This window comes from Nematostella vectensis, chromosome 14 (genome assembly GCF_932526225.1).
Source record: "Nematostella vectensis chromosome 14, jaNemVect1.1, whole genome shotgun sequence".
Lineage (NCBI taxonomy): Eukaryota > Metazoa > Cnidaria > Anthozoa > Actiniaria > Edwardsiidae > Nematostella > Nematostella vectensis.
Window position 1 is genome coordinate 4,066,120 of NC_064047.1, and position 25,257 is coordinate 4,091,376.

The following is a 25,257-nucleotide window of genomic DNA, read 5'->3' on the forward strand; positions in this document are numbered from 1 at the left end:
ACTTTTAAAATGCCGTGGAGATCCTCAAACAGGTACTCTTATGGCTGCTTTTGAATCGAGCACATCAATTGCGATAACTTTTAAAATGCCGTGGAGATCCTCAAACAGGTACTCTTATGGCTGCTTTTGAATCGAGCACATCAATTGCGATAACTTTTAAAATGCCGTGGAGATCCTCAAACAGGTACTCTTATGGCTGCTTTTGAATCGAGCACATCAATTGCGATAACTTTTAAAATGCCGTGGAGATCCTCAAACAGGTACTCTTATGGCTGCTTTTGAATCGAGCACATCAATTGCGATAACTTTTAAAATGCCGTGGAGATCCTCAAACAGGTACTCTTATGGCTGCTTTTGAATCGAGCACATCAATTGCGATAACTTTTAAAATGCCGTGGAGATCCTCAAACAGGTACTCTTATGGCTGCTTTGGAATCGAGCACATCAATTGCGATACCTTTTAAAATGCCGTGGAGATCCTCAAACAGGTACTCTTATGGCTGCTTTTGAATCGAGCACATCAATTGCGATTACTTTTAAAATGCCGTGGAGATCCTTAAACAGGTACTCTTATGGCTGCTTTTGAATCGAGCACATCAATTGCGATAACTTTTAAAATGCCGTGGAGATCCTCAAACAGGTACTCTTATGGCTGCTTTTGAATCGAGCACATCAATTGCGATAACTTTTAAAATGCCGTGGAGATCCTCAAACAGGTACTCTTATGGCTGCTTTTGAATCGAGCACATCAATTGCGATAACTTTTAAAATGCCGTGGAGATCCTCAAACAGGTACTCTTATGGCTGCTTTTGAATCGAGCACATCAATTGCGATAACTTTTAAAATGCCGTGGAGATCCTCAAACAGGTACTCTTATGGCTGCTTTTGAATCGAGCACATCAATTGCGATAACTTTTAAAATGCCAAGGGATTTGCTTCTCCTCAGAGGTGCCTAGATTAAAACCAAAAGTCAACTCACTGAAAAGACCTGGAAAAAGTTTTTAAAATTCCTTCGTAAACTGTAAACATGTCACCCAATAACCCTTACCTGTTAAACGACTTACAATCCAATTTGACCACAACACTAGAGGTTCAGCTGTTATATTATCTGAAACAAATCAAGACAAAGTTGCAGTGGCATTTTTACACCTTTGTCAAAACACAGTAGTTTCGTCAACGTTTCCCTAATTTCACCACGCCTACGCAGACCTCCTAGTTTGTCTACAGCTTTTCTGTAGTCCTTTTAATTTTACTCCGTATTATTATCTCCCAGGAAAAGCGGCTGAAACAGTACAAGCAGTCCCTGGAGCTTATTCTCCAGGATTATTTCAGCGTGTGCACCAAGGTCCCTGCACCCTTGACACGCCTACTGACCCCCCATATGGAGTCCGTTCAACATTACCTTCAGCCCGGCCTATCCACCTTGAATTGGAATAGCATGAACATTGACGCATATGTACACCAGGTATTATAGTGTGACGCTCATTACCAAGGACAAAGCAACATTTAAGTGTTTCCTTGCCATGCTGGTTGGCTAGAGCTTATATCAATCGGGTATTAATATAGTCTTACCGGCCTCATTGTGTTTATTAATGAGTTATGGGACGGAGATCTGGCGAGCCGAATGATAGCAGAAATGACTAAGCTAGTGGTGGAAGACAAGGTCCCAAGCAAGAGCACATCTAGGCCACATGGGAGGAAAACAATAGGAGCGCCCAACTAGTAGAGAAAAAGCGAATGAGTAATTTCCAACCACCCCCCTCTCCCACCTTCTTGCTGGTGACCCTCTTAGAAAAAAGTGGATCCACTGCGTTTGTTCGCGCACACCATGCTATTTATCCTTTGTTTTCCAGGTACACACAGCCACGAATCGCCTTCGCGAGATCGTAAATAACATCGAAGATGTGATCAAGGAAGGTGTGGAGGAGAAGATCGAGGAGATCAGGCGCATTCTGCTGTTTGATCCCAAGCTTGCTTACTCCAAGGTAACATCAGAACTTCTTTATTTTGTTAAAGAGCCTCAATCAGCTGCGGTTTTTGTGATCCAAACAATCTACCTGTATGACACACAAAGGAGGAGACTTGAACGACACAAAGAAAGAGACTTGCGTGACACGAAGGCGAGACTTGACACAAAGACGAGACTTGAATGACACAAAGAAAGAGACTTGCGTGACACGAAGACGAGACTTGCATGACACAAAGACGAGACTTGCGTGACGCAAAGACGAGGCTTGTGTGACGCAAAGACGAGACTTGCTTGACCCTAAGATAAGACTTGCGTGACACAAAGACGAGACTTGCGTCACACAAATACATGACTTGCGTGACACAAAATCGAGACTTGCGTGACACAAAAACGAAACTTGCTTGACACAATGACAATACTTGCGTGACACAAAGACGATATTTGCGTGACACAAAGACAAGACTTGCGGAACACAAATACGAGTTGTGTTTGTGTGCAAAGACGAGACTTGGGGGAAGCAAGAAAAGAAAAACCGATCGCCCCACCAATCTCCTTGAGCGCCCCTAGGCCCTTGACCCAGCACTCATGCGGCTCAACAAAATCGCTCGAGTTGTACAGACCCAGTTCGTATTCATCAGCTAGTTTGGGGAGGTAGAGCCAAAAGTTACTGACTTCTGCAGTTGTGATGTCCCTACCTACTTAAACTTAAACTTGAAGATGTTATGTTGTTATCCATTTTCCTTGTTATTTTTAGTGTAGTACGTAATCTTGTGTAAAACTGAGATGAATGTTATTGCTAATTGTTAAATTATTCTTAAGATGTGTGTTTTGTTTTTCAGGTTTGGCAGGTTGAAGATTTCGTGGAGGCCGAGGGTAAAGCAATCAAGGCACTGGGAAGAGTTTTATACGACTTAGTCAAAGATGTGGAAAATGCACTTCAGGTGAGTATAAAGGAGATATGAATACAAGAACAAACAAAATTAACGGCAGATAGAGGGGTTAATAAACGTATTGACGTTTTTACGGAAAAACAGACGAAGAAGCTGCCAGCGACTTATTAAAAACTGTCCATACTCCTTTGTTATAATAAATGAAAATTCAACGGTTTATTCGCAAGAAACTTAAACAAAACAAACAAAAAATAACAATCCACGAATGAAGTCTGATATCTTATTGATGATATTTGATTGGAAAAATATTGAATTCGCCGATGGAAATGGATGATTTGTATGAATTGGCATTGAGCGGGAGCATAAAATGGCGGGGTGATTTGCCTTTAAAACCATAAATAATTCGCGTTCTCGACATCTAATTTATGAATCATTGGCTTGGTTTGTTCACTCATGAATATTTCGTATTCCCCTTTACAGGAAGTCATAGCCATCGCCCACCAGCGCCGTATCACTTCCCCTGGCAGTCCCCTTCTGACCCCTACCCCCTCAGCCAGCTACGGGATCGACCAGATGGGTCACACCACGCCCCGTCAGACTCGCATCGGAACCATTATGTCATCGGCACCCCCGACGCGCGTCACCACTGCTGTCAGTGGACTCACCGAGGAATCAGTGATCGGGGATATTTTTGGTCACTATTGCAGCTTGGTTTTTGACGCGGTGCTGGCTTCAATTGTGTCGTCGCTAAGGCTTGTGGGGGATTGTGTTAAGCCGCTGGGCAGGGCAGTTAGTGGTATCCAGTACATGGGCTCAAGGTGAGTTGTGGCTTCATTGTGGCGTGATTTTACTACTCTTGATGTCCAGTCATGAAATCCTGCTTACTATTAAGCTTAGGAACCAGCGATTTAAGAGGACTTTCAGATTATAATTGAAAAACAGGGATAGCTATGTAAATTGTTAAAAAATTGCTTCGATCCCCACTGGACTCCCCTTGAACCTGGCACGAAATCGTCCCTGCACTTAAAAGCGAAAGCATCCCTGCTTCAAAAAGAGTGATAAATTGTGAAGAGTTGTGATATCACCAGTTCGCTTGTAACACATGGGAGGGGGGCTGAAGGACTTAAGCTCCCCCCCCCCCCTTCCCTACATAACATAGTTTCTCATACATACTTTGTAGTTCAGCCCCCATAATACAAATTCACTTATAAGCTTTCACTTCAAAAATACGCTGCGCGCCCTATGTGATTGGAGTGATTCTAATAGCGCCAAGTGTTTTGTTAGACTTTTCTCAAAGGGAAATGTTATTCTGTCTTCCAGGAGTGACTGGGATGATTCCGACAACGAGTCTGAGATGAGTGACTTCTCCGGGTCGGTTAAGAGTTCGTGGTCAGTCACAAACCAGGATGAGCTGCTCAAATTCGAGGTAGTAATTCTCCTTACGGTATTATTGTGTCTCCCTATGATAGGGTTGTGAGAAATCGGATTAATGATCATTTTGTTTTCTTTAGTTTTTTTCAAATCTTTCCAGTTTTTCCATCTCATTTCAAAGCTTTACAATCAAAAACATCCCCGAGTATAATTGCTTGTTTTGGTCTGTGTCTACGATGATCCATGTCTAGGGCTTACTTTGATTAAACACCTCTAATATCAAAATAGAGTTTTGTCTCTATTCATTGGTGGTTCACATGATCTAATAACTTGTCCACATGATCAATAGACGTGTTAACGCGATTCTTGAATTTCTCCACGTGTGATGTTTGTTGATTCGCATTTTAATCAACCCCTGTTGACGTTCGGTTCAACATTTCGTCTGTGGTGGAGCCTTCCTTATCCGTTCAAAATATCTCTGAAGTTGTTCACGTGATACTTAAACTTCCACGTGTTGTGATGACTCATTCACGTGATCTGCACCCCAGCTTCAATATCGGTTTCAGATTCCTTACGTCGTGGTGGAGCTGTCTCTGTCCATTCAACTTATCTATGATTTTTCCCCGTGTTATAATGACTCATTTACAATTTTACTTGTCCACGTGATACCTTGACCTTTTTTACGTGTCACAATGACGTGATCTGCACCCCAGATTGACAATCGGTTGAACATCCCTGACGTTGTGGTGAAACCGTCCTTATCTGTCAATCCATCTCTAAATTTTTTGCCGTGTTATAATGACTCATTAAAATTTGAATCTGTCCACGTGAAACTTGAACGTTTTCACGTGTCTTAATGACGTGATCTGCATTCAGGTTGACGTTCGTTTTAACATCCCTGACATCGTGATAGAGCCGTCGCTATCCATGATCCAAGATGGCGTCAATAAGGTCGCCCTGGGCGTGGTCAACGTGTCCCGCGGGATCATGTGGTGGGCTGCTGACGTCAACGAGTCATTCCACGGGATGGTGTCACGTGATAACAAGGTTCAGGCTCAGCTGCAAGATCTGTCCAGTTCAATCACGAGTGAGTCACGCTTTTTAAAGGATGTCAATAACCCACGCCTTTGTTATTGTTAATCATTGAAAATACAGCGGTTTATTCGCGAGGAAACTGATATGTTATTGACGATATTTGATTGAAAATATCTTGGTTACTTGATTGAATTAGTCGATGGAAATGCATTCTTTGAGCCGGCGTTGAGCGGGACTTTAAAATGGCGGCGTGTTTGGCCTTCTTGAAAGCTGTACATATAAAATATAGTTTCGAAGCGCTTCATATTATATAGCTGACCAAGTGCAAATATAAGCACAAGTTTGCGTTTTAGATTCTGCTAGTGAAAGTACCCCAATACCACCTCCTGTTTCCCTTTTTTGTCGTAGATATAGAGATCTCAAAGGATCAATCCGAATATTTTATTCTTTGGAGGGAAACGAGTTTGAATGAAATTACGTTGAAAATTTTATAGTGGCAATCTGCTTTTACTGTGGCGTCTGCCAGTTGTAGTGAAATCTTTTTTTATCGTTCAGGCCTTCAATCTACGGTTGATCATCAACTGCTCAAGTTTCGCCGCTACGACTTCCTGTGGAAAGACGACATGCATGCATTGTACCACTCCTTCGTTGAAAGCGACCCCGGCACTGCCAGGTAAGGTTGCACCAAGGGATCCATGTGTCGTAACTTGGTTTGGTTTATGGGTAATCCTGATCTCTGAAAGATCAATGAAGCACTGCGGGCCATTACCTGGATTTTCAGAGTGCAACAGAAGCAAATATGGTGTCTGTCTTCTAAAGAATGGTATAATTAACCTTTGAGGGTGGGGATCGGAAGATCCTGAAAAAAAACTGCACTGCAATGATGACTACCAAAAGACAAAAAAGATTCCTGCCCTAGGGGAACAGAATCTTGGTCACACAAAATCATTCCCTCAAAAATTGAATGGTCTGTCCTGTGGGCATTTTTCAGCAACCAAAACTGAACAGTCGGATTGCCTGTTCTGAAATGGTCGCCCTAGAAATAAAACATGATTCCTGTCCGAATAGTCATGTCCTGAGGACAGGATTCGAGAGGTCTATCATAGAATTCTCCTGACTTTTGTCCACGAAGAACCAAAACACCGCCATTATATTAAATAAATAAAAATAAGAATTTCACAGTCTTGCTTTGATGTTTCTCCAGGTTTAAGGAGGAGATCGAGAAGTTGCAGGCGATCGAGGAAGACGTGCTTGGTATCCCTGAGCGTTTGGGGATCGGTTCCGCCTGCCTCAACACCTCGCCCATCAAGGACTCACTGCACGGACTCTCAGTCGCATGGAAGATGCGATATTCCACGCAGCTCCACGAGGAAGCTAAGGTAACATAAAACATTCATGTGTGCGATACTCAACTTAGCTCCACAAGGAAGAGAAGGTAACGAAAGACCTTCATGTGTATGATTACCTCTGCAAACACGAGCCTTGGGTAGCGCAGTTTGCAGAGCGTTACCCTGTGTAGTGAATGTGCATCTCACCACTAGGTTCCATGTTCGACTCACGGCTCCAATGTTAGTTTAGTTTATTGGTTCACGCCTCGGGTCCGGGGTGACAATGTAAACCTTTTTTTCTTTCTGTTCCTTTTCTGCTACCATTATGTCATATTTTTTATTTTGTAAATTCACGTTGCATAATATATTTTATCGTTTTGCTGCATAGATTCAACTCCTCTTCAACTGCAATTTTTTTTTCATTTTAAATTCGATAAGATCGTGACCACCCGTATTGAGGTCTACAGCAGTCTTTCAGCAGATATTTTCTATTGTTTTGTTAATGGTAGTACTATATAACGGTGCCCTTGCTATACTTTAGAGTGACCGCAACCTCAGCTTACTCAAACTTGCACTTGTTTTAGATTGAACTTGACAAGATCGTGACCCAGCGTATTGAGATCTACAACCGCCTTTCTGTTAGTTTTTGTTACTGTCAATTTATCTTGGCAGGTACTGTATAACAGTACCTTCACCATACCATAGATTCACCGTTATCCCACCTTACAAAACCTTGCACTTGTCTTCGATTGACTTTGACATGATTTGAATCTGAAGCCGTCATTCAGAAGAGATTCTGAAGAGATTTTCTATCTCTGTGTCAATTAACCAAACTTTATAACGACAGTTTTACCATACCATAGATTCACCGTTATCCCACCTTACAAAACCTTGCACTTGTCTTCGATTGAGTTTGACATGATTTGAATCTGAAGCCGTCATTCAGAAGAGATTCTGAAGAGATTTTCTATCTCTGTGTCAATTAACCAAACTTTATAACGACAGTTTTACCATACCATAGATTCACCGTTATCCCACCTTACAAAACCTTGCACTTGTCTTCGATTGAGTTTGACATGATTTGAATCTGAAGCCGTCATTCAGAAGAGATTCTGAAGAGATTTTCTATCTCTGTGTCAATTAACCAAACTTTATAACGACAGTTTTACCATACCATAGATTCACCGTTATCCCACCTTACAAAACCTTGCACTTGTCTTCGATTGAGTTTGACATGATTTGAATCTGAAGCCGTCATTCAGAAGAGATTCTGAAGAGATTTTCTATCTCTGTGTCAATTAACCAAACTTTATAACGACAGTTTTACCATACCATAGATTCACCGTTATCCCACCTTACAAAACCTTGCACTTGTCTTCGATTGAGTTTGACATGATTTGAATCTGAAGCCGTCATTCAGAAGAGATTCTGAAGAGATTTTCTATCTCTGTGTCAATTAACCAAACTTTATAACGACAGTTTTACCATACCATAGATTCACCGTTATCCCACCTTACAAAACCTTGCACTTGTCTTCGATTGAGTTTGACATGATTTGAATCTGAAGCCGTCATTCAGAAGAGATTCTGAAGAGATTTTCTATCTCTGTGTCAATTAACCAAACTTTATAACGACAGTTTTACCATACCATAGATTCACCGTTATCCCACCTTACAAAACCTTGCACTTGTCTTCGATTGAGTTTGACATGATTTGAATCTGAAGCCGTCATTCAGAAGAGATTCTGAAGAGATTTTCTATCTCTGTGTCAATTAACCAAACTTTATAACGACAGTTTTACCATACCATAGATTCACCGTTATCCCACCTTACAAAACCTTGCACTTGTCTTCGATTGAGTTTGACATGATTTGAATCTGAAGCCGTCATTCAGAAGAGATTCTGAAGAGATTTTCTATCTCTGTGTCAATTAACCAAACTTTATAACGACAGTTTTACCATACCATAGATTCACCGTTATCCCACCTTACAAAACCTTGCACTTGTCTTCGATTGAGTTTGACATGATTTGAATCTGAAGCCGTCATTCAGAAGAGATTCTGAAGAGATTTTCTATCTCTGTGTCAATTAACCAAACTTTATAACGACAGTTTTACCATACCATAGATTCACCGTCACCTCACCTTACCCAAACTTGCACTCGTTTAATATTGAGCTTAACGATATCGTTACCCACCTTAACACAAAGTACAGCCGTCTTTCAGAGAACGATTTACTCTTTTGTCAATTTACTATACTATGTTCCCTAGAGTCACCATTGCCACTAAACCTTGCACTTGTTTTAGATTGAACTTGACAAGATCGTGACCCACCGTAACGCAATCTACAGCCGTTTGTCTCAGCCAGTAGTAACGCTAGATGAGCTTCACAGCGCGTTTGAGCTTCTCCAGGAACTTGGAGACATGGAAAACACGATAGATGACGTTTACCTGCCAGTGGAGAACATATACACCAAGCTCAGGTATGTCATGATGTCTTCTGGCTTAGGTGGTAATACGTGTGGCTCAATCGGCAATATGTGTGTCTCATTGGGAAAAATGCCTGGCCTAATTGGCAGTATTCCTGGCTCAATTGGCAACATGTATGGCTCAATTGGCAATATGTATGACTCAATTGGCAACATGTATGGCTCAGTTGGTAATATGTATGACTCAATTGGCAATATGTATGGCTCAATTGGCAACATGTATGGCTCAATTGGCAATATGTATGACTCAATTGGCAACATGTATGGCTCAGTTGGTAATATGTATGACTCAATTGGCAATATGTATGGCTCAATTGGCAACATGTATGGCTCAATTGGCAATATGTATGGCTCAATTGGCAACATGTATGGCTCAATTGGCAATATGTGTGTCTCATTGGGAAAAATGCCTGGCCTAATTGGCAATATGTATGGCTCAATTAGCAATATGTATGGCTCAATTGGCAACATGTATGGCTCAATTGGCATTATGTATGGCTCAATTGGCAACATGTATGGCTCAACTGGCAACATGTATGGCTCAGCAATTGGCAATATGTGTGGCTCAATTGGCAAAATGTATGGCTCAATTGGAAATATGTATGGCTCAATTGGCAATATGTATGGCTCAATTGGCAACATGTATGGCTCAATTGGCAATATGTATGGCTGAATTGGCAATATGTATAGCTCAATTGGCAATATGTATGGCTCAACTGGCAACATGTATGGCTCAACTGGCAACATGTATGGCTCAGCAATTGGCAATATGTATGGCTCAACTGGCAATATGTACGGCTCAATTGGCAATATGTATGGCTCAATTGGTAACATGTATGGCTGAATTGGCAATATGTGTGTCTCATTGGGAAAAATGCCTGGCCTAATTGGCAATATGTATGGCTCAATTAGCAATATGTATGGCTCAATTGGCAACATGTATGGCTCAGCAATTAGCAATATGTATGGCTCAACTGGCAATATGTACGGCTCAATTGGCAATATGTATGGCTCAATTGGCAATATGTATGGCTCAACTGGCAATATGTATGGCTTTATGGGCAATATTTGTGTCTCATTGGGAAAAAAGCCTGGCCTAATTGGCAATATGTATGGCTCAATTAGCAATATGTATGGCTCAATTAGCAACATGCATGGCTCAACTGGCAATATGTATGGCTCAACTGGCAACATGTATGGCTCAATTGGCAACATGTGTGGCTCAATGTGTAAGGTGTGTTTCAATTGGCAATATGTATGGCTCAATTGGCAATATGTATGACTCAATTGGCCATATAAGTGTGGCTCAATTGGAAATAAGGAGCAAGTGTCGGTAATTTTTGCCAAAAGTTCTGGTAAAGTTGCTTTTTGGATCTTTCTTCTTTCGTGAGTGAAAAGGTGAATTGAAAAAAAAAAACTCTGGGTTTCAGAAGCTGGGAAACTGACCATTGATTCTTTTCTCTAGGGAATACAAGCTAAATCTCCCACGTAAAGAGGTGGAAGAGGTCGACAGTCTTCGAGATGAGTGGGTCAAGCTCATGGAACTTGCTGAAAAGGTAGGCATTACTGGGGCTTTACTTGTCATGACTATCCTCTAAGCAGGACTTAGTTACTAGTCATATTTATTCCACTACACACTTAAAGGGGCGCGTGCACATTTTCGTGTTATTTCGGAAAGCTCGAGAGCAGTGAAAATCAAACGGAGCAGCTGAAATAACCATCAAGCCTATGATATTTTGATCTAATATAAATACATATAGCATATCTGTCAAAATGACAATTGTGAGTATAATGTAATTAGATTTTAATGATAGTGGTCATCTTATTATCTTTTCATAATTGTCAGGTTCGAGAGGAACTCCTAGTAAAGAAGCGTGGCATGTTTGAACAAGAGCTTGATAAAGAAGTCAAGGTATGTTAATTTTAAAATGTAAAGGGTGATGGAGACCCTCTATGCAGCTTCGCTTTCAGGCAAGAGGTCACTAGGTTGAATCCGGTGCAGCTTAGCTTGGCCATTCTTGTGAGGGTTAAAAACCTGGCTTTATACATTGGGGACTTTTAGTACCTTATCCTTTCGGATAATTCTATTATTTTGATTGGAGACTTCCTTCACACTCATGAAGTTACACTACCAAAAATAACAGTGAAGAGAGGAGAGCAAGCGGGCGTTGGTACCGGCGAAGCCAACAGACACATACGGATGCGGGAGCTTCTGTTAATCATTAGTTCCAATGCACTGACAAATGTATGGCAATGTTCTCTTCTATTGCTTATCCTTGATAACGCTCCAGTAGCCTCGATCGTTTCAGACAATGGCAAGCATAAATTTGACGGTGTGTTGGACAACCCCCCCCCCCCCCCTTTATCGTACTTATTGTATCCAGTATCCTATTCTCATTTCTATTTCCCCGTTGTCCTGCAGGCTTTTGTGGTGAACGTAATTCAGTTTCGTAACAGCTTCGACTCGCAAGGACCTGGTGTCCCTGGGGTGCGACCGGCAGAGGCTGTCGCCCGGCTTCACGCTTTTCAGCAGCAGTACACCCAGTACGAGTCGCATCGAAAGACTCTAGATGCCGTACAACAGCTGTTTGGCATCGTACCTACACCATTCCCTGAGCTGGACAAGACCGGAGAGGTGCGAATCTCTTCTAGCTTCTACCACTTCCTCACAACTTATTTCACCTCCTGCCTTTGTCTGGCTGCATTCTTTCAATTCTTTTCCATTTTTATATGCTTTATACTGTAAAGCTTCCATCCGTTCTTCGCGACTTCCTTTCCCCCCTACTGTTCCCTCAAGTTCCCCTAACTCTCCTGTCTATTCGTCACCATTCCTTCTTACTTCCTACACCTCGCCTCGTCCTCGTACCCCTCGCTTCTTTTGTTTGTAGCTTGTTCTAATAACCAGGCGTTCCTTTAATTCCACAGGAACTCCAACTTCTTGGGCACCTTTATGGCCTGTTCCAACAGTTCATATCATTCGATCAGAGGTAACATTTGTTATTCCTACCTCGTTATTAAGGACAATCCCGATCAGAGATAGCTAAATCTGTGTATTTTCACCCGCTTAATAAGGACACCGCTATAAAGACGCATTCTTACCAGTTTACTTCTGGATGGCCGACGGAAACCTTAACCGTTAAACACGAGGTTCCCATATAATTGTGAAAGCTCCCCCCACCCCCGGGCTCAAGAACAATCAGTTATTAATCAGCCGTCAATGAGTCAACATGTCAGGACAATTGCTCTGAGCGCTAAATTCAAATTTCATATTCTAAACCAATTTAAACATCACTCATAGACTTGTTCACCTAAAATGTTCCTATTTATAGTAAAGTTATGCTATACCAAGCTGTGCGCGCTCTAAAATACGAGCATTTTCATCACAGCGCGATAATAATTTATGCAGATGCGTCAGATTACGAACAGCGTACAATTTTAAATTTTGCACCGAAATTGTGAGTGGACATCAAATGACTAACTTATCAATCTCTTAACACAACTGTCTTGTTACTTTTTTACCAAAAAAAGTTTTATTCCAGCCGACTGAGGCTCAGAGATAAGTTATTTTACAGGAGGCTCATAATTTGTGACTGCTAGCGTGGCAGTGTTCTGGTTATAATTGCAAATTTGAGCCCGGGATGGGAGGAGCTTTCCCTTTTATAGCGGAACCTCGTGTTTAAGAGACATAGCACACTATTAGAATCCGCGCTATTTAACAGGCCATCCCCTCTAAATTATCAATCATATCCTCAAATAAACTTCCAATAGACACACTGCTTTCACAATTTTGACATATTTTTTGCGTTTCCCGTTAAAAATCATCAAAAAAAAATTACATAATAGATAGTAAACTGGTGACAATGTGTCTTTAATAGGATCGTATAATGGAGCCCCTGAAGTGGAACCTCCATTTGGCAAACTACACAAAAAATTGCATTATCAGCGTTGATAGAAAGTGATTCCCGCCCCTATGTGTTCTACTGTTTTTTGAATGTTGATCAAGATTACGATTTTTGTCTTAGATTTCGAGAAACTCTTTGGTCTGAAGTAGACTTGGCTGTTGAAAATCAAGAGGTAATTGTTATGATATATGAATGTGCTTCCCACAAAAAGCTTTTCTCTACTGTTTATACCCATGGTACTTAACTCTTCGGTCGTAGAACTGCTATTTGCCACACGCTATTACAGTTTGTTTGTGCTAAATAATACATTATATTGTTTCTAACCCTTAGATAGTTCTGCCGCCATTTCGTCCTCCTAGCAAAGTACTAAGTGTGAAAAAAAAATTATTTACATCGGCTGATTTTGGTAAACCAAAGTCATACTTTCGATAGAACTTGGAAATAAAGTATAAAAATTTGTTTTTGGTGGTTATTTCGATATATAGCACAGATTGTACCTTCCAATATTGAAATAAAACAATAACAAAGATGTGGCAGACAGGGGACCTTTAAAAGACCACTCTTGGGTGCTATTATCTCTTGTAGATGGAGCATTACTGGCAGGAGTGTCTACGGCTGCCACAGCGCATCCAGGGCTGGGAGGCGTACAAGGAGATGCGAGACGCCATTAAGGAATACCTGGATGTATTCCCCATTCTACACAAACTCAACTCGAAGGTACTGTTTTAATTCTCTTCGAATTGGATAGAATCCCAATTCTATATACATACTTAACTCGAAGGTACTGTTATAAGCCTCTTTGAATTGGATGGAATCCCAATTCTATTTACAAACTCAACTCGAAGGTACTGTTTTTTTTTTTCGTTCTCTTTGAATTTGATAGAATCACAATTCTATATACAAACTCAACTCGAAGGTACTGTTTTAAGCCTCTTTGAATCGGATGGAATCCCAATTCTATACACAAACTCAACTCGAAGGTACTGTTTTAAGCCTCTTTGAATCGGATGGAATCCCAATTCTATACACAAACTCAACCCGAAGGTACTGTTTTAAGCCTCTTTGAATCGGATGGAATCCCAATTCTATACACAAACTCAACCCGAAGGTACTGTTTTAAGCCTCTTTGAATCGGATGGAATCCCAATTTTATACACAAACTCAACTCGAAGGTACTGTTTTAAGCCTCTTTGAATTGGATGGAATCACAATAGTTTTAAGCCTCTTTCAATTGGATGGGATTCCAATTTTATACACAAACTCATTCAAAGGAAAACTCACCAAAAGTCATCCAGATGTGATGCGCATTCGATCATTTCACACGATTCATTTACAATTTCCTATTATGTTTTCACAGTACGTCTGTGGCTTTTTTTTTGCAGCTTACATTGCTTCTCGCTAGTTTTTGGGTTAATTTTTTTAAATATATGTTTCTTACATGTTTTGCTATCTGGGCCATTACATGAATCATGTGTTCTACTGCAGGAAATCCGTAACCGCCATTGGCTCCAGGTGATGAGCGTGACAGGCTCGTCCTTTCAACTCGAGGCACACATCTTTAAACTTGTACATCTCCTTGACATTGGTCTCCTGGAGTGAGTTAAATATATAGGCGGTTGTAGGGGCACTCACGGCGATACCTAGAAAACCTAGAACCTTTGTATTGTCGTTGTAGAGGGAGATGTGTCGACAAGGTTTTCTTTCTTTTTTTTTGGGGGGGGGGGGAAGCTTGTATAGTGGGACCTAGATAGGGCAAGGGAACGGAAAATTGCATCGTTATTTCGAGAACATAGTAAAATCGTTCTATTGAGTGTCCCTATATCGAGGAGCAGAAGCCATGTTATTATACCTATGCCCACCAAGCAGGCAGCTGCCCCTCCCCCCCCCCCCCCCCTTCAACCCATTCACACACATGCTAGGTACGGGACCCTGATAGTTTTACTGAGCGGCAACGCGACCCTTTAACGTAGTGATAATTACAAGGAATAATTTTTTTTGCGTTTGGTATTAAGGAAAGCTCAGTCCTTTATCTTTACAAACTTCATTGAAACAAATTACGTTTTGGATTGAGCTATTATTTCATTATTCTTCATACAACGACAGATTGCCATCTATCACTGAATTTCGGAACTTCTATTTGCCAGCAATCCTAAAGTGGTCTTTTTCGGAATATACTCTTTGGGTGGCTGCCCCTCCTCTCACTTCTCCCCCGTCTTCTACAACTAAACTTCACCATTGACAACATCCTGCAGGCACCAGAAGAAGATTCGAGACATCTGCCGCTCAGCAAGCCGTGAGCTGGAGCTGGAACTGAAGATGAGGAGTATCGAGGAGGAGTGGACCGAGCAGGTCAGTTAATGACTCGTGTTGAACTAAACCGTACCAAACTAACGCTACAACAGATCATGTTAAACCATACCAAACTAACGCTACAACAGATCATGTTAAACCGTACCAAACTCTGCTACCAGAGACCATATTATGTTAGACTTAACCGTTCCAAACTAACGCTAAAAAAGACCATATTATGTTAGACTTAACCGTACCAAACTCTGCTACCAGAGACCATATTATGTTAGACTTAACCGTACCAAACTAACGCTACAAAAGACCATATTATGTTAGACTTAACCGTACCAAACTAACGCTAAAAAAGACCATATTATGTTAGACTTAACCGTACCAAACTAACGCTACAACAGATCATGTTAAACCGTACCAAACTAACGCTACCAGAGACCATATTATGTTAGACTAAACCGTACCCAACTAACGCTACAAAAGACCATATGTTAGAGTTATAACCGTGCCAGACTAATCCTACAAAAAAGAATAAAATAAGAAAATGTGAAAAACGTGAGTTAATGATTGTACAATGTTTATTATCATCATATCCTAGTTTTAACGTTTTTTTTTTTCAAGAATGTCGATCAACCACTCCTTTGTTTATATTTACAGCGATCTATTTGCAAGAAAAAATAACCATAAACAGTTGAAGTCTGATAATATTAAGGCTTCTCTATGGAAACCATGTCAGTTACTTGCCTGAATTCGCCGACGAAAATGGATGATTCTGTGACTTGGTATTTTGCGGAAGCGTAAAATGGTGGCATTAAGCATGCAAAAACGTAAAACGCCGCGGACGTTAGATTTGCGTGCTCGCCGTGCTCGACGTTTCAACTACGGTTTTAACTTTGGGTAGCTAGTGGCCAGCCCCCTTTTTCACGTCATTGACAAGGAGAACCTATTTGGCCCTCGGTGACGTTGTTTCCATCTTATTATAGGTCTTAACGTTTGAGAACTTCAAGAACCGTGGTCTGGTGTGCTTAAGTCACGGTAACACCGAGCACCTCCTGGATCTGCTTGAAGACGCTCAGGCCACCCTAGCAGTGATGCTCACATCCAGGCACATAGGACCTCTCAGAGACGAGGCGGCGGCGTGGGCCTTAAAGCTCAAGGAGATATGCGAAGTGCTGGAGCAGGTGCGATGGGGGGAGCTATTTTAAGTCCATTTATCCATCAAATATAGAGCTGTTTGGTTTGTGACAGGTGATATGCGAAATATGTGAGCAGATAGGATATCCTTAAAGTCCACCTACGGCACTTTCAAATCTAGAGCTGTCTAAGACAGGAGATATGCGAAGTACTCGAGCAAATAAATGGGATATCCTTAAGTCCACGTACGACAACCTTCCAACCTAGAGCTTTCAGTGACAGGAGATATGCGAAGTACTCGTGCAGATATATGGGATATCCTTAAGTCCACGTACGACACCTTCAAATCTAGAGCTGTCTGAGACAGGACATATGGAAGTGCTCGAGCAGATATTTCAGTTTAGTTTAATCTTTGTTATCGAGGGTAACATATTTAACCGAATATACAGTTTTCTAACATATGGCCCTCAGTTAGTAAGCACTGTCACTGGGGGTGGTCACTGCCAGAGGGTTTATTGCGTCCTCAGTGGTTCTTTTACGTCCCTTCGGTTCAGGTTAGTGTAGTGCAGCTTGAAGAGACGGGACCTCCGGTTTAGTGTCCTTATCTGAGAAGACAGGAAACACGGGAGAATAACTTCAACTCACTTGTGACACAAATTCGAATCAAGGCAGGAACCCGGAAAAAATCCCCAGTTTGAGCCAGGATTCGAACCTGGGCCACAGCGGTGAGAGGCCTACGCGCTAACAAACTAGGCCACCTGTGCTTCCAATAAATGGGATATCCTTAAAGTCCAAACACGGCACCTTGAAATCTAGAGCTGTCTGATACAAAGGAGACAGAATAAGAATCGCTTTTTATAAAGCTAACTGGCTAATTGTCTACCTGTTTTTGTAGTGGCTAACTGTGCAAGACTTGTGGAAGCATCTAGAAGAGGTCTTCAGTCACGGAGCCACAGCGAAGGTAAAACATTTTTGTTTCATATCTATGGCAGATGACAAGTATTGGACGTGTTTAAAGAGCTACATAAACCTTCTTTATACATGGTATCTTACGTGTTTCTGAGCGGTGGTGTATTAATGGACCACCCATACGTTTATCGTTTCACTAAAGTAATTTGTCTTGGAGTTGAACTGTTTATTTGTCTATATAGGAGCTACCTCAAGAGTATAACCGCTTTGCACGTGTTGACAAGAGTTACATGAAGATGATGAAGAGAGCGTATGAGACCAAGAACGTTCTGCAGGTATGACTACCACTACCATTACAATCATTGTCCCAATTTTCATAGTTTTATTTAAAGACAATGAACGACGACGACGATGATAATGATGATGATAATGATGATAATGAGTGATGATGATGATGATAATGATGAGGTTGATGCTAATGATGATGATGATGATGATGATGACAATGATGATGATGATGATGATGATGATGATAATGATTATGACAATGATGATAATGATAATCATAGTGTTAGGCATCACTTTCATTATTATCATTAACACCACCACCATATCACCATCTTCCTCGCCATTATCATCACCATCAACATCACTACCGTTTTCCACACCATCTTCTTGTGATCATCATGATCATCATCACCACGATAAGCATTATCATCAACATCACCACCAACATTGACGTCATCAACATTTGATCATCATCATCACCACCTTATTCATCACCTTGATTATCATCATCACCACCATCATCACCACGATGACCATCAAGATCACCACCACCATCATCACCATGGTCATCATGATCACCACCAGCATCATCACCATCATCATGATCACCATCTTTTATTGTTGTTGTTATTGACATTGCATTTTTTTTCTCTTTCTTTAAGTGCTGTGTAGGAGGCGACGTACCCAAGAGCCAAATGTTGAAGCACTTATTTGAGGAGCTGGAGATTTGCTTCAAGTCGCTCATGGGATTCCTGGATTCCAAGAGAAAGGTGAGATGTTTTTAGTTGACAAGGATGTTTTGATTGCTGGTGTTATAGAACATAAGCAACGGCGACGGCAAAAACGATGGACGCTGACACACTTTATCATAAAAACTTTCTCAATTATGACGTCACAATGACGTCATAAATACGATGTCTAGATATTCTTTCAAATATTGCCTATCTAAATTATCAGATATCGAGTTGAAATCATTTTACATCATTAAGATATGACAAAATCAACCTTTTAACAGCTTTACAATGCAAAAAGGCCATAAAAACGTTTTAAAATTTTTTTTGAGGAATTTCCGCCATCTTGGGTCCGCCATCTTGGATCCGCCATCTTGGATTCTTATGATTTTTGCAAAAGAAAAAAAAATCTGTAATCGTTACAAAAAGAAGTATTTTCATACATGTATTACTGCTCATAGTAATGATAAATGCATAATATTAATATAATAATACAAACTTTTAAAGTGAAAAGAGGCATTTAAATCTGAGAAACAGGACCAAAATATAAAAAAATCACTACTTTTTAGTTTTTGGGAAACCTATGTGTGAAAAAACGGTTGCCATGGTAACATGGAGCGTCTCCTTGACCATCAAAACGTCCGCAGATAGATTTGAGAAAAAGTTTAAGCCTCTTAGCTTATGTTAAGCCTCTTAGTTTAAGCCTCTTAGCTTATGGTTCAGAAGTTATAGCAATTTTCCCGGAGGAGGGGCTTAAAGAGCCCCCCTCCCCCCCCCAGTCTGAATAGGGTTAAGAAAATAATATTCACGTAAAAATGAGCACGTTCTCCTTGCCGTCGCTGTCTTTGATGTCTTATCTCAAGCTTTTTGTTGTCATGTTTGATGCGGCTTCTGTTTGTTGTTGACCAGTTGTTGCTGATATTCCTACAGGTCTTCCCGCGCTTCTGTTTCGTGACGGATGCTGTTCTGCTTGGAATGCTTAGCAAGCCTCATAACCTCGAATCCGTGAAACCCTATATCAGGTACAGCTTGACATTAGAATGTGTTATGTGCAACCCTATATCAGGTACAGCTTGACATTAGAATGTGTTATGTGCAACCCTATATCAGGTACAGCTTGACCTTAGAATGTGTTATGTGCAACCCTATATCAGGTACAGCTTGACCTTAGAATGTGTTATGTGCAACCCTATATCAGGTACAGCTTGACCTTAGAATGTGTTATGTGCAACCCTATATCAGGTACAGCTTGACATTAGAATGTGTTATGTGCAACCCTATATCAGGTACAGCTTGACATTAGAATGTGTTATGTGCAACCCTATATCAGGTACAGCTTGACATTAGAATGTGTTATGTGCAACCCTATATCAGGTACAGCTTGACATTAGAATGTGTTATGTGCAACCCTATATCAGGTACAGCTTGACATTAGAATGTGTTATGTGCAACCCTATATCAGGTACAGCTTGACATTAGAATGTGTTATGTGCAACCCTATATCAGGTACAGCTTGACATTAGAATGTGTTATGTGCAACCCTATATCAGGTACAGCTTGACATTAGAATGTGTTATGTGCAACCCTATATCAGGTACAGCTTGACATTAGAATGTGTTATGTGCAACCTTATATCAGGTACAGCTTGACATTAGAATGTGTTATGTGCAACCCTATATCAGGTACAGCTTGACATTAGAATGTGTTATGTGCAACCCTATATCAGGTACAGCTTGACATTAGAATGTGTTATGTGCAACCCTATATCAGGTACAGCTTGACCTTAGAATGTGTTATGTGCAACCCTATATCAGGTACAGCTTGACCTTAGAATGTGTTATGTGCTACCCTATATCAGGTACAGCTTGACATTAGAATGTGTTATGTGCAACCTTATATCAGGTACAGCTTGACATTAGAATGTGTTATGTGCAACCCTATATCAGGTACAGCTTGACATTAGAATGTGTTATGTGCAACCCTATATCAGGTACAGCTTGACATTAGAATGTGTTATGTGCAACCCTATATCAGGTACAGCTTGACATTAGAATGTGTTATGTGCAACCCTATATCAGGTACAGCTTGACATTAGAATGTGTTATGTGCAACCCTATATCAGGTACAGCTTGACATTAGAATGTGTTATGTGCAACCCTATATCAGGTACAGCTTGACATTAGAATGTGTTATGTGCAACCCTATATCAGGTACAGCTTGACATTAGAATGTGTTATGTGCAACCCTATATCAGGTACAGCTTGACATTAGAATGTGTTATGTGCAACCTTATATCAGGTACAGCTTGACATTAGAATGTGTTATGTGCAACCCTATATCAGGTACAGCTTTACATTAGAATGTGTTATGTGCAACCCTATATCAGGTACAGCTTGACATTAGAATGTGTTATGTGCAACCCTATATCAGGTACAGCTTGACCTTAGAATGTGTTATGTGCAACCCTATATCAGGTACAGCTTGACCTTAGAATGTGTTATGTGCAACCCTATATCAGGTACAGCTTGACATTAGAATGTGTTATGTGCAACCCTATATCAGGTACAGCTTGACATTAAATGTGTTATGTGCAACCCTATATCAGTTACAGCTTGACCTTAGAATGTGTTATGTGCAACCCTATATCAGGTACAGCTTGACATTAGAATGTGTTATGTGCAACCCTATATCAGGTACAGCTTGACCTTAGAATGTGTTATGTGCAACCCTTTATCAGGTACAGCTTGACATTAGAATGTGTTATGTGCAACCCTATATCAGGTACAGCTTGACATTAGAATGTGTTATGTGCAACCCTATATCAGGTACAGCTTGACATTAGAATGTGTTATGTGCAACCCTATATCAGGTACAGCTTGACATTAGAATGTGTTATGTGCAACCCTATATCAGGTACAGCTTGACATTAGAATGTGTTATGTGCAACCCTATATCAGGTACAGCTTGACATTAGAATGTGTTATGTGCAACCCTATATCAGGTACAGCTTGACATTAGAATGTGTTATGTGCAACCCTATATCAGGTACAGCTTGACCTGAGAATGTGTTATGTGCAACCCTATATCAGGTACAGCTTGACCTTAGAATGTGTTATGTGCAACCCTATATCAGGTACAGCTTGACCTTAGAATGTGTTATGTGCAACCCTATATCAGGTACAGCTTGACCTTAGAATGTGTTATGTGCAACCCTATATCAGGTACAGCTTGACATTAGAATGTGTTATGTGCAACCTTATATCAGGTACAGCTTGACATTCGAATGTGTTATGTGCAACCTTATATCAGGTACAGCTTGACATTAGAATGTGTTATGTGCAACCCTATATCAGGTACAGCTTGACATTAGAATGTGTTATGTGCAACCCTATATCAGGTACAGCTTGACATTAGAATGTGTTATGTGCAACCCTATATCAGGTACAGCTTGACATTAGAATGTGTTATGTGCAACCCTATATCAGGTACAGCTTGACATTAGAATGTGTTATGTGCAACCTTATATCAGGTACAGCTTGACCTTAGAATGTGTTATGTGCAACCTTATATCAGGTACAGCTTGACCTTAGAATGTGTTATGTGCAACCTTATATCAGGTACAGCTTGACCTTAGAATGTGTTATGTGCAACCCTATATCAGGTTAGTGTGTGTAAGCACTGTCACTTTAACGCATATACATCTTCAGCTTAAAGCGGCATTGTCACCAGTTTACTTCCGGAGGTCCGACGGAAACCTCAACCGTTAAAGCCGCATGGTCACCAGTTTACTTTCGGTCGATTACGTAACAATATCCGATGATTTTTAACGGAAAACGTGAAAAATATTTCAAAATATTGAAAGCAGTGTGTTTAATGGAAGTTTCTTTGAGGATGTGATTGATAATTGAAAGCGGATGGCCTGTTTAATATCTCGGATTTTAATAGATTCTTTTGTCTTTTAACGGTTGAGGTTTCCGTCGGACCTCCGGAAGTAAACTGGTGACAATGCGGCTTTAAAAGACAAAAGAATCTATTAAAATCCGAGAAATTAAACAGGCCATCCGCTCTAAATTATCAATCACATCCTCAAAGAAACTTCCAATAAACACACTGCTTTCAATAATTTGAAATATTTTTCGCGTTTTCCGTTAAAAATCATAAGAGATTGTTACGTAATCGACCGGAAGTAAACTGCTGACAATGCGGCTTTAATGCAGTGTGTTTGGCTAGGCGGGACTTCCGGCGTAACTTTATTATCTGAGAAACGAAGGATTTACTTTCCCTTTCAATGTAGAGAGACAGGTTTTCACTTCAGGTTTTCAAATCAAAGGTTGCGGTGGCCGAGTGGTTAAGGCGTTGGACTAGAAATCCAATGGGATCTTCCTGCGCAGGTTCGAGTCAAGCCCCCCAAAAATTGTTGTCCTTACCTGAAATTATTCCCCGTTCCACTGGCCTGAGAAGCGAAGTCGGTGTCATTGAGCTAGATACCGTCCAATAGAAAACAGCGTTGTGTTGCATTTTTCTAGCCCAGAGTGAGTTAAATATAGTTAAATAGAAAAAGAAAATAATCCAAGAGCAGATAAAGTTAAAAACGTGCAACAGCCGTAACTTTTTAATAATAAAACAAATATCATGTTTCTGCAGGTAGCAGAAATAGAAACCAATTCAATTTCTCTTGCATCTTGCAAATAAAGAACAACAACAAATTCGTTGTAATTTGCAGAAAAAGGATGTTACACGCTCAATCTTTTTTGCAACTCACAACGCAACAAAGTTTTCTTTCCTTTCGCAAATTGCCTCGTGGCATTAATGCTTCTGCCTTTGCCAGGTGTATCTTCTCCAGCGTCCGCGATGTCACCTTGATCCAGCAAGAGCCAGAGACACCAGCAAACAAGAGTGCCTTCATGGTGTCTGCCACTCACTGGAGGCAGAAGGTTAGAGACGGAGACGGCTTGTCTGTTTCTGGCTCTCCCAAAGAGGACGTCCACAGTGCAAGGTAACGTACATTATAAATACACCTATATCAATAAAGGTTGTCGGCGCAAACGATGAATGGCAATTGCTAAATGACAGCTCTATGAGAGAAAGGTTTTATGGATAGTAAATATTTGTAAAAATGAAGGTGGTAAATAAACTCAAGCGATGTCAGAACCATATATTGATTACATTAAATGTAAAAGTCGGATGTTTAATTTATATATTTTTTAGTTTGGAGCAAATATTTGGGGATCTATGGGTCCTTTCTGTCGTAGAACTGCCAATTGTTAATCGCCATTTGCCGTTTGCACTGACAACGTTTTTTGAAATAGGTGTATATAGTTGAATGTAACGTAAATTCAAGTTTTTAACGAAGGTAAATGTGGATGTGAGTGTGAATGCGAATTTGAATGCAAATGTGAATCCGAATGTAAGTGTGGATGTAGAGACAAATTCGACAATATTTATTAAATAGGTTCAGGAAAGGATCGGAAATGCCGCCCATGTCTGCAAAGGAGTCTGAGTCTGCCATGCGGCGGTCAAGCGTCCTCCAATCCAGCACAGCCGACATACGCTCAGGGGATGGGGACTGGAGAAGTACGATCCCACAGAACATTGCGACCGCGGTCAGTTCTGAACTTGGCGAAACGGTGCAGCTTAGAACTCAGGTAAAAAGTTGATCTCGGGATTTCTTGAAATTGTATCTTACAATAGTGGACATTTCTTACAAAAGGGGCATACAGTAGAACCTCTATGATATTAGAAAATTAATCCGAAAGGAACCCGCAGCCATTAAACTATCTGGTAGCCTCAAGAGCCTGCCTTTGTTGCATATGCAACTCGTATTTAAAGAAGGTCGATCACCCACTCCTTTTATTTGTTGCTCTTTATTATTGAAACTACAGCGGTTTATTCGCAAGGAAACACCAAAATAGCAATCTACGAATGGAGTCTGATATGTTATTGACGATATTTGATTTAAAATATATCGGTTACTTGCTCACCCGATTGCATAAGCCGATGGAAATGGATGCTTTGTGTGACTCGCCATTGAGCGGGAGCATAAAATGGCGGCATGATTGTCCTTTTTTAATATTTAAGGTTCCCCTGAACTCCAGTGTAGATCAGTGGCTGGCTGCACTTCTGAAAAGCATCAAAGAATCGTTGCATGCGGACATAGTTCAGTGCATCAGTGACATCGACTCTAATCAATCTGTGGAGGAGTGGGCAGGAAAGGTAAGTAGTGACACAACAACAACAACAACAGCAGCAGCAGCAACAACAACAACAACACCAATAACAACAACAACAACAACAACAACAACACCATCACCAACAACAACACTACCACCACCATTACCAACATCAACAACAACAACAATGACAACAACAATTCCACCAACAACATCAACAACAAAAACACCACCACCACCATTACCAACATCAACAACAACAACAATGACAACAACAATTCCACCAACAACATCAACAACAACAACAACACTACCACCAACATCAATAACAACAACAACAACAACAACAACAGCAGTATTAGCAACAACAGCAGTAGAAGCAGCGACAACAACAGCAACATTAACAGCAGTAACAGCAACAGCAACAATAAAAATATAACTCTAGCAGCAAAACGGCAACAAACACCCAAATAAATCCATCAAATAAAAAAAAGACAAAAGTAAAAACATAATGTTATGAAAAGCTATATTGACAATAAGGAATACCTGGTTGAACTTTTTGTCAAACGTTATACCTGTTTGACGTTCTCGTTCCAGTATCCCGCACAAGTCTGCAGACTTGGCCTTCTCTACGTCTGGACCAAGGAGTGTGAAGCGGTAAGCAGTGGACCGAAGCCCCCAGTAGGAATGTTATACCCATTTTTCCAATACCAGGGTTCAGGGAAATAATGCTATGCCCA

At 40.7% G+C, this 25,257-nt stretch overlaps 1 protein-coding gene across 4 annotated transcripts in view; it reads left to right on the plus strand.

Moving 5' to 3' along the window:
- LOC5516681 (dynein axonemal heavy chain 5) overlaps positions 1-25,257 on the plus strand; it is a 97,128-nt gene that overhangs the window by 15,773 nt on the left and 56,098 nt on the right. For 3 of the 4 annotated variants that reach the window (XM_048721752.1, XM_048721754.1, XM_048721753.1), the window contains 26 exons: positions 1,275-1,466; positions 1,855-1,986; positions 2,810-2,911; positions 3,341-3,678; positions 4,181-4,286; positions 5,108-5,318; positions 5,822-5,939; positions 6,471-6,645; positions 8,901-9,076; positions 10,548-10,638; positions 10,929-10,994; positions 11,505-11,717; positions 12,008-12,069; positions 13,105-13,156; positions 13,570-13,701; positions 14,470-14,579; positions 15,237-15,333; positions 16,269-16,466; positions 17,315-17,380; positions 17,571-17,663; positions 18,279-18,386; positions 19,278-19,369; positions 23,176-23,343; positions 23,800-23,992; positions 24,426-24,560; positions 25,115-25,174. In XM_048721752.1, the coding sequence (XP_048577709.1) occupies positions 1,275-1,466; positions 1,855-1,986; positions 2,810-2,911; positions 3,341-3,678; positions 4,181-4,286; positions 5,108-5,318; positions 5,822-5,939; positions 6,471-6,645; positions 8,901-9,076; positions 10,548-10,638; positions 10,929-10,994; positions 11,505-11,717; positions 12,008-12,069; positions 13,105-13,156; positions 13,570-13,701; positions 14,470-14,579; positions 15,237-15,333; positions 16,269-16,466; positions 17,315-17,380; positions 17,571-17,663; positions 18,279-18,386; positions 19,278-19,369; positions 23,176-23,343; positions 23,800-23,992; positions 24,426-24,560; positions 25,115-25,174 (3,486 nt within the window). Of the gene's footprint in view, positions 1-565; positions 869-1,274; positions 1,467-1,854; positions 1,987-2,809; positions 2,912-3,340; positions 3,679-4,180; positions 4,287-5,107; positions 5,319-5,821; positions 5,940-6,470; positions 6,646-8,900; positions 9,077-10,547; positions 10,639-10,928; positions 10,995-11,504; positions 11,718-12,007; positions 12,070-13,104; positions 13,157-13,569; positions 13,702-14,469; positions 14,580-15,236; positions 15,334-16,268; positions 16,467-17,314; positions 17,381-17,570; positions 17,664-18,278; positions 18,387-19,277; positions 19,370-23,175; positions 23,344-23,799; positions 23,993-24,425; positions 24,561-25,114; positions 25,175-25,257 lie in introns of those variants that run through there. The other variant, XM_048721755.1, reaches the window with a different exon arrangement.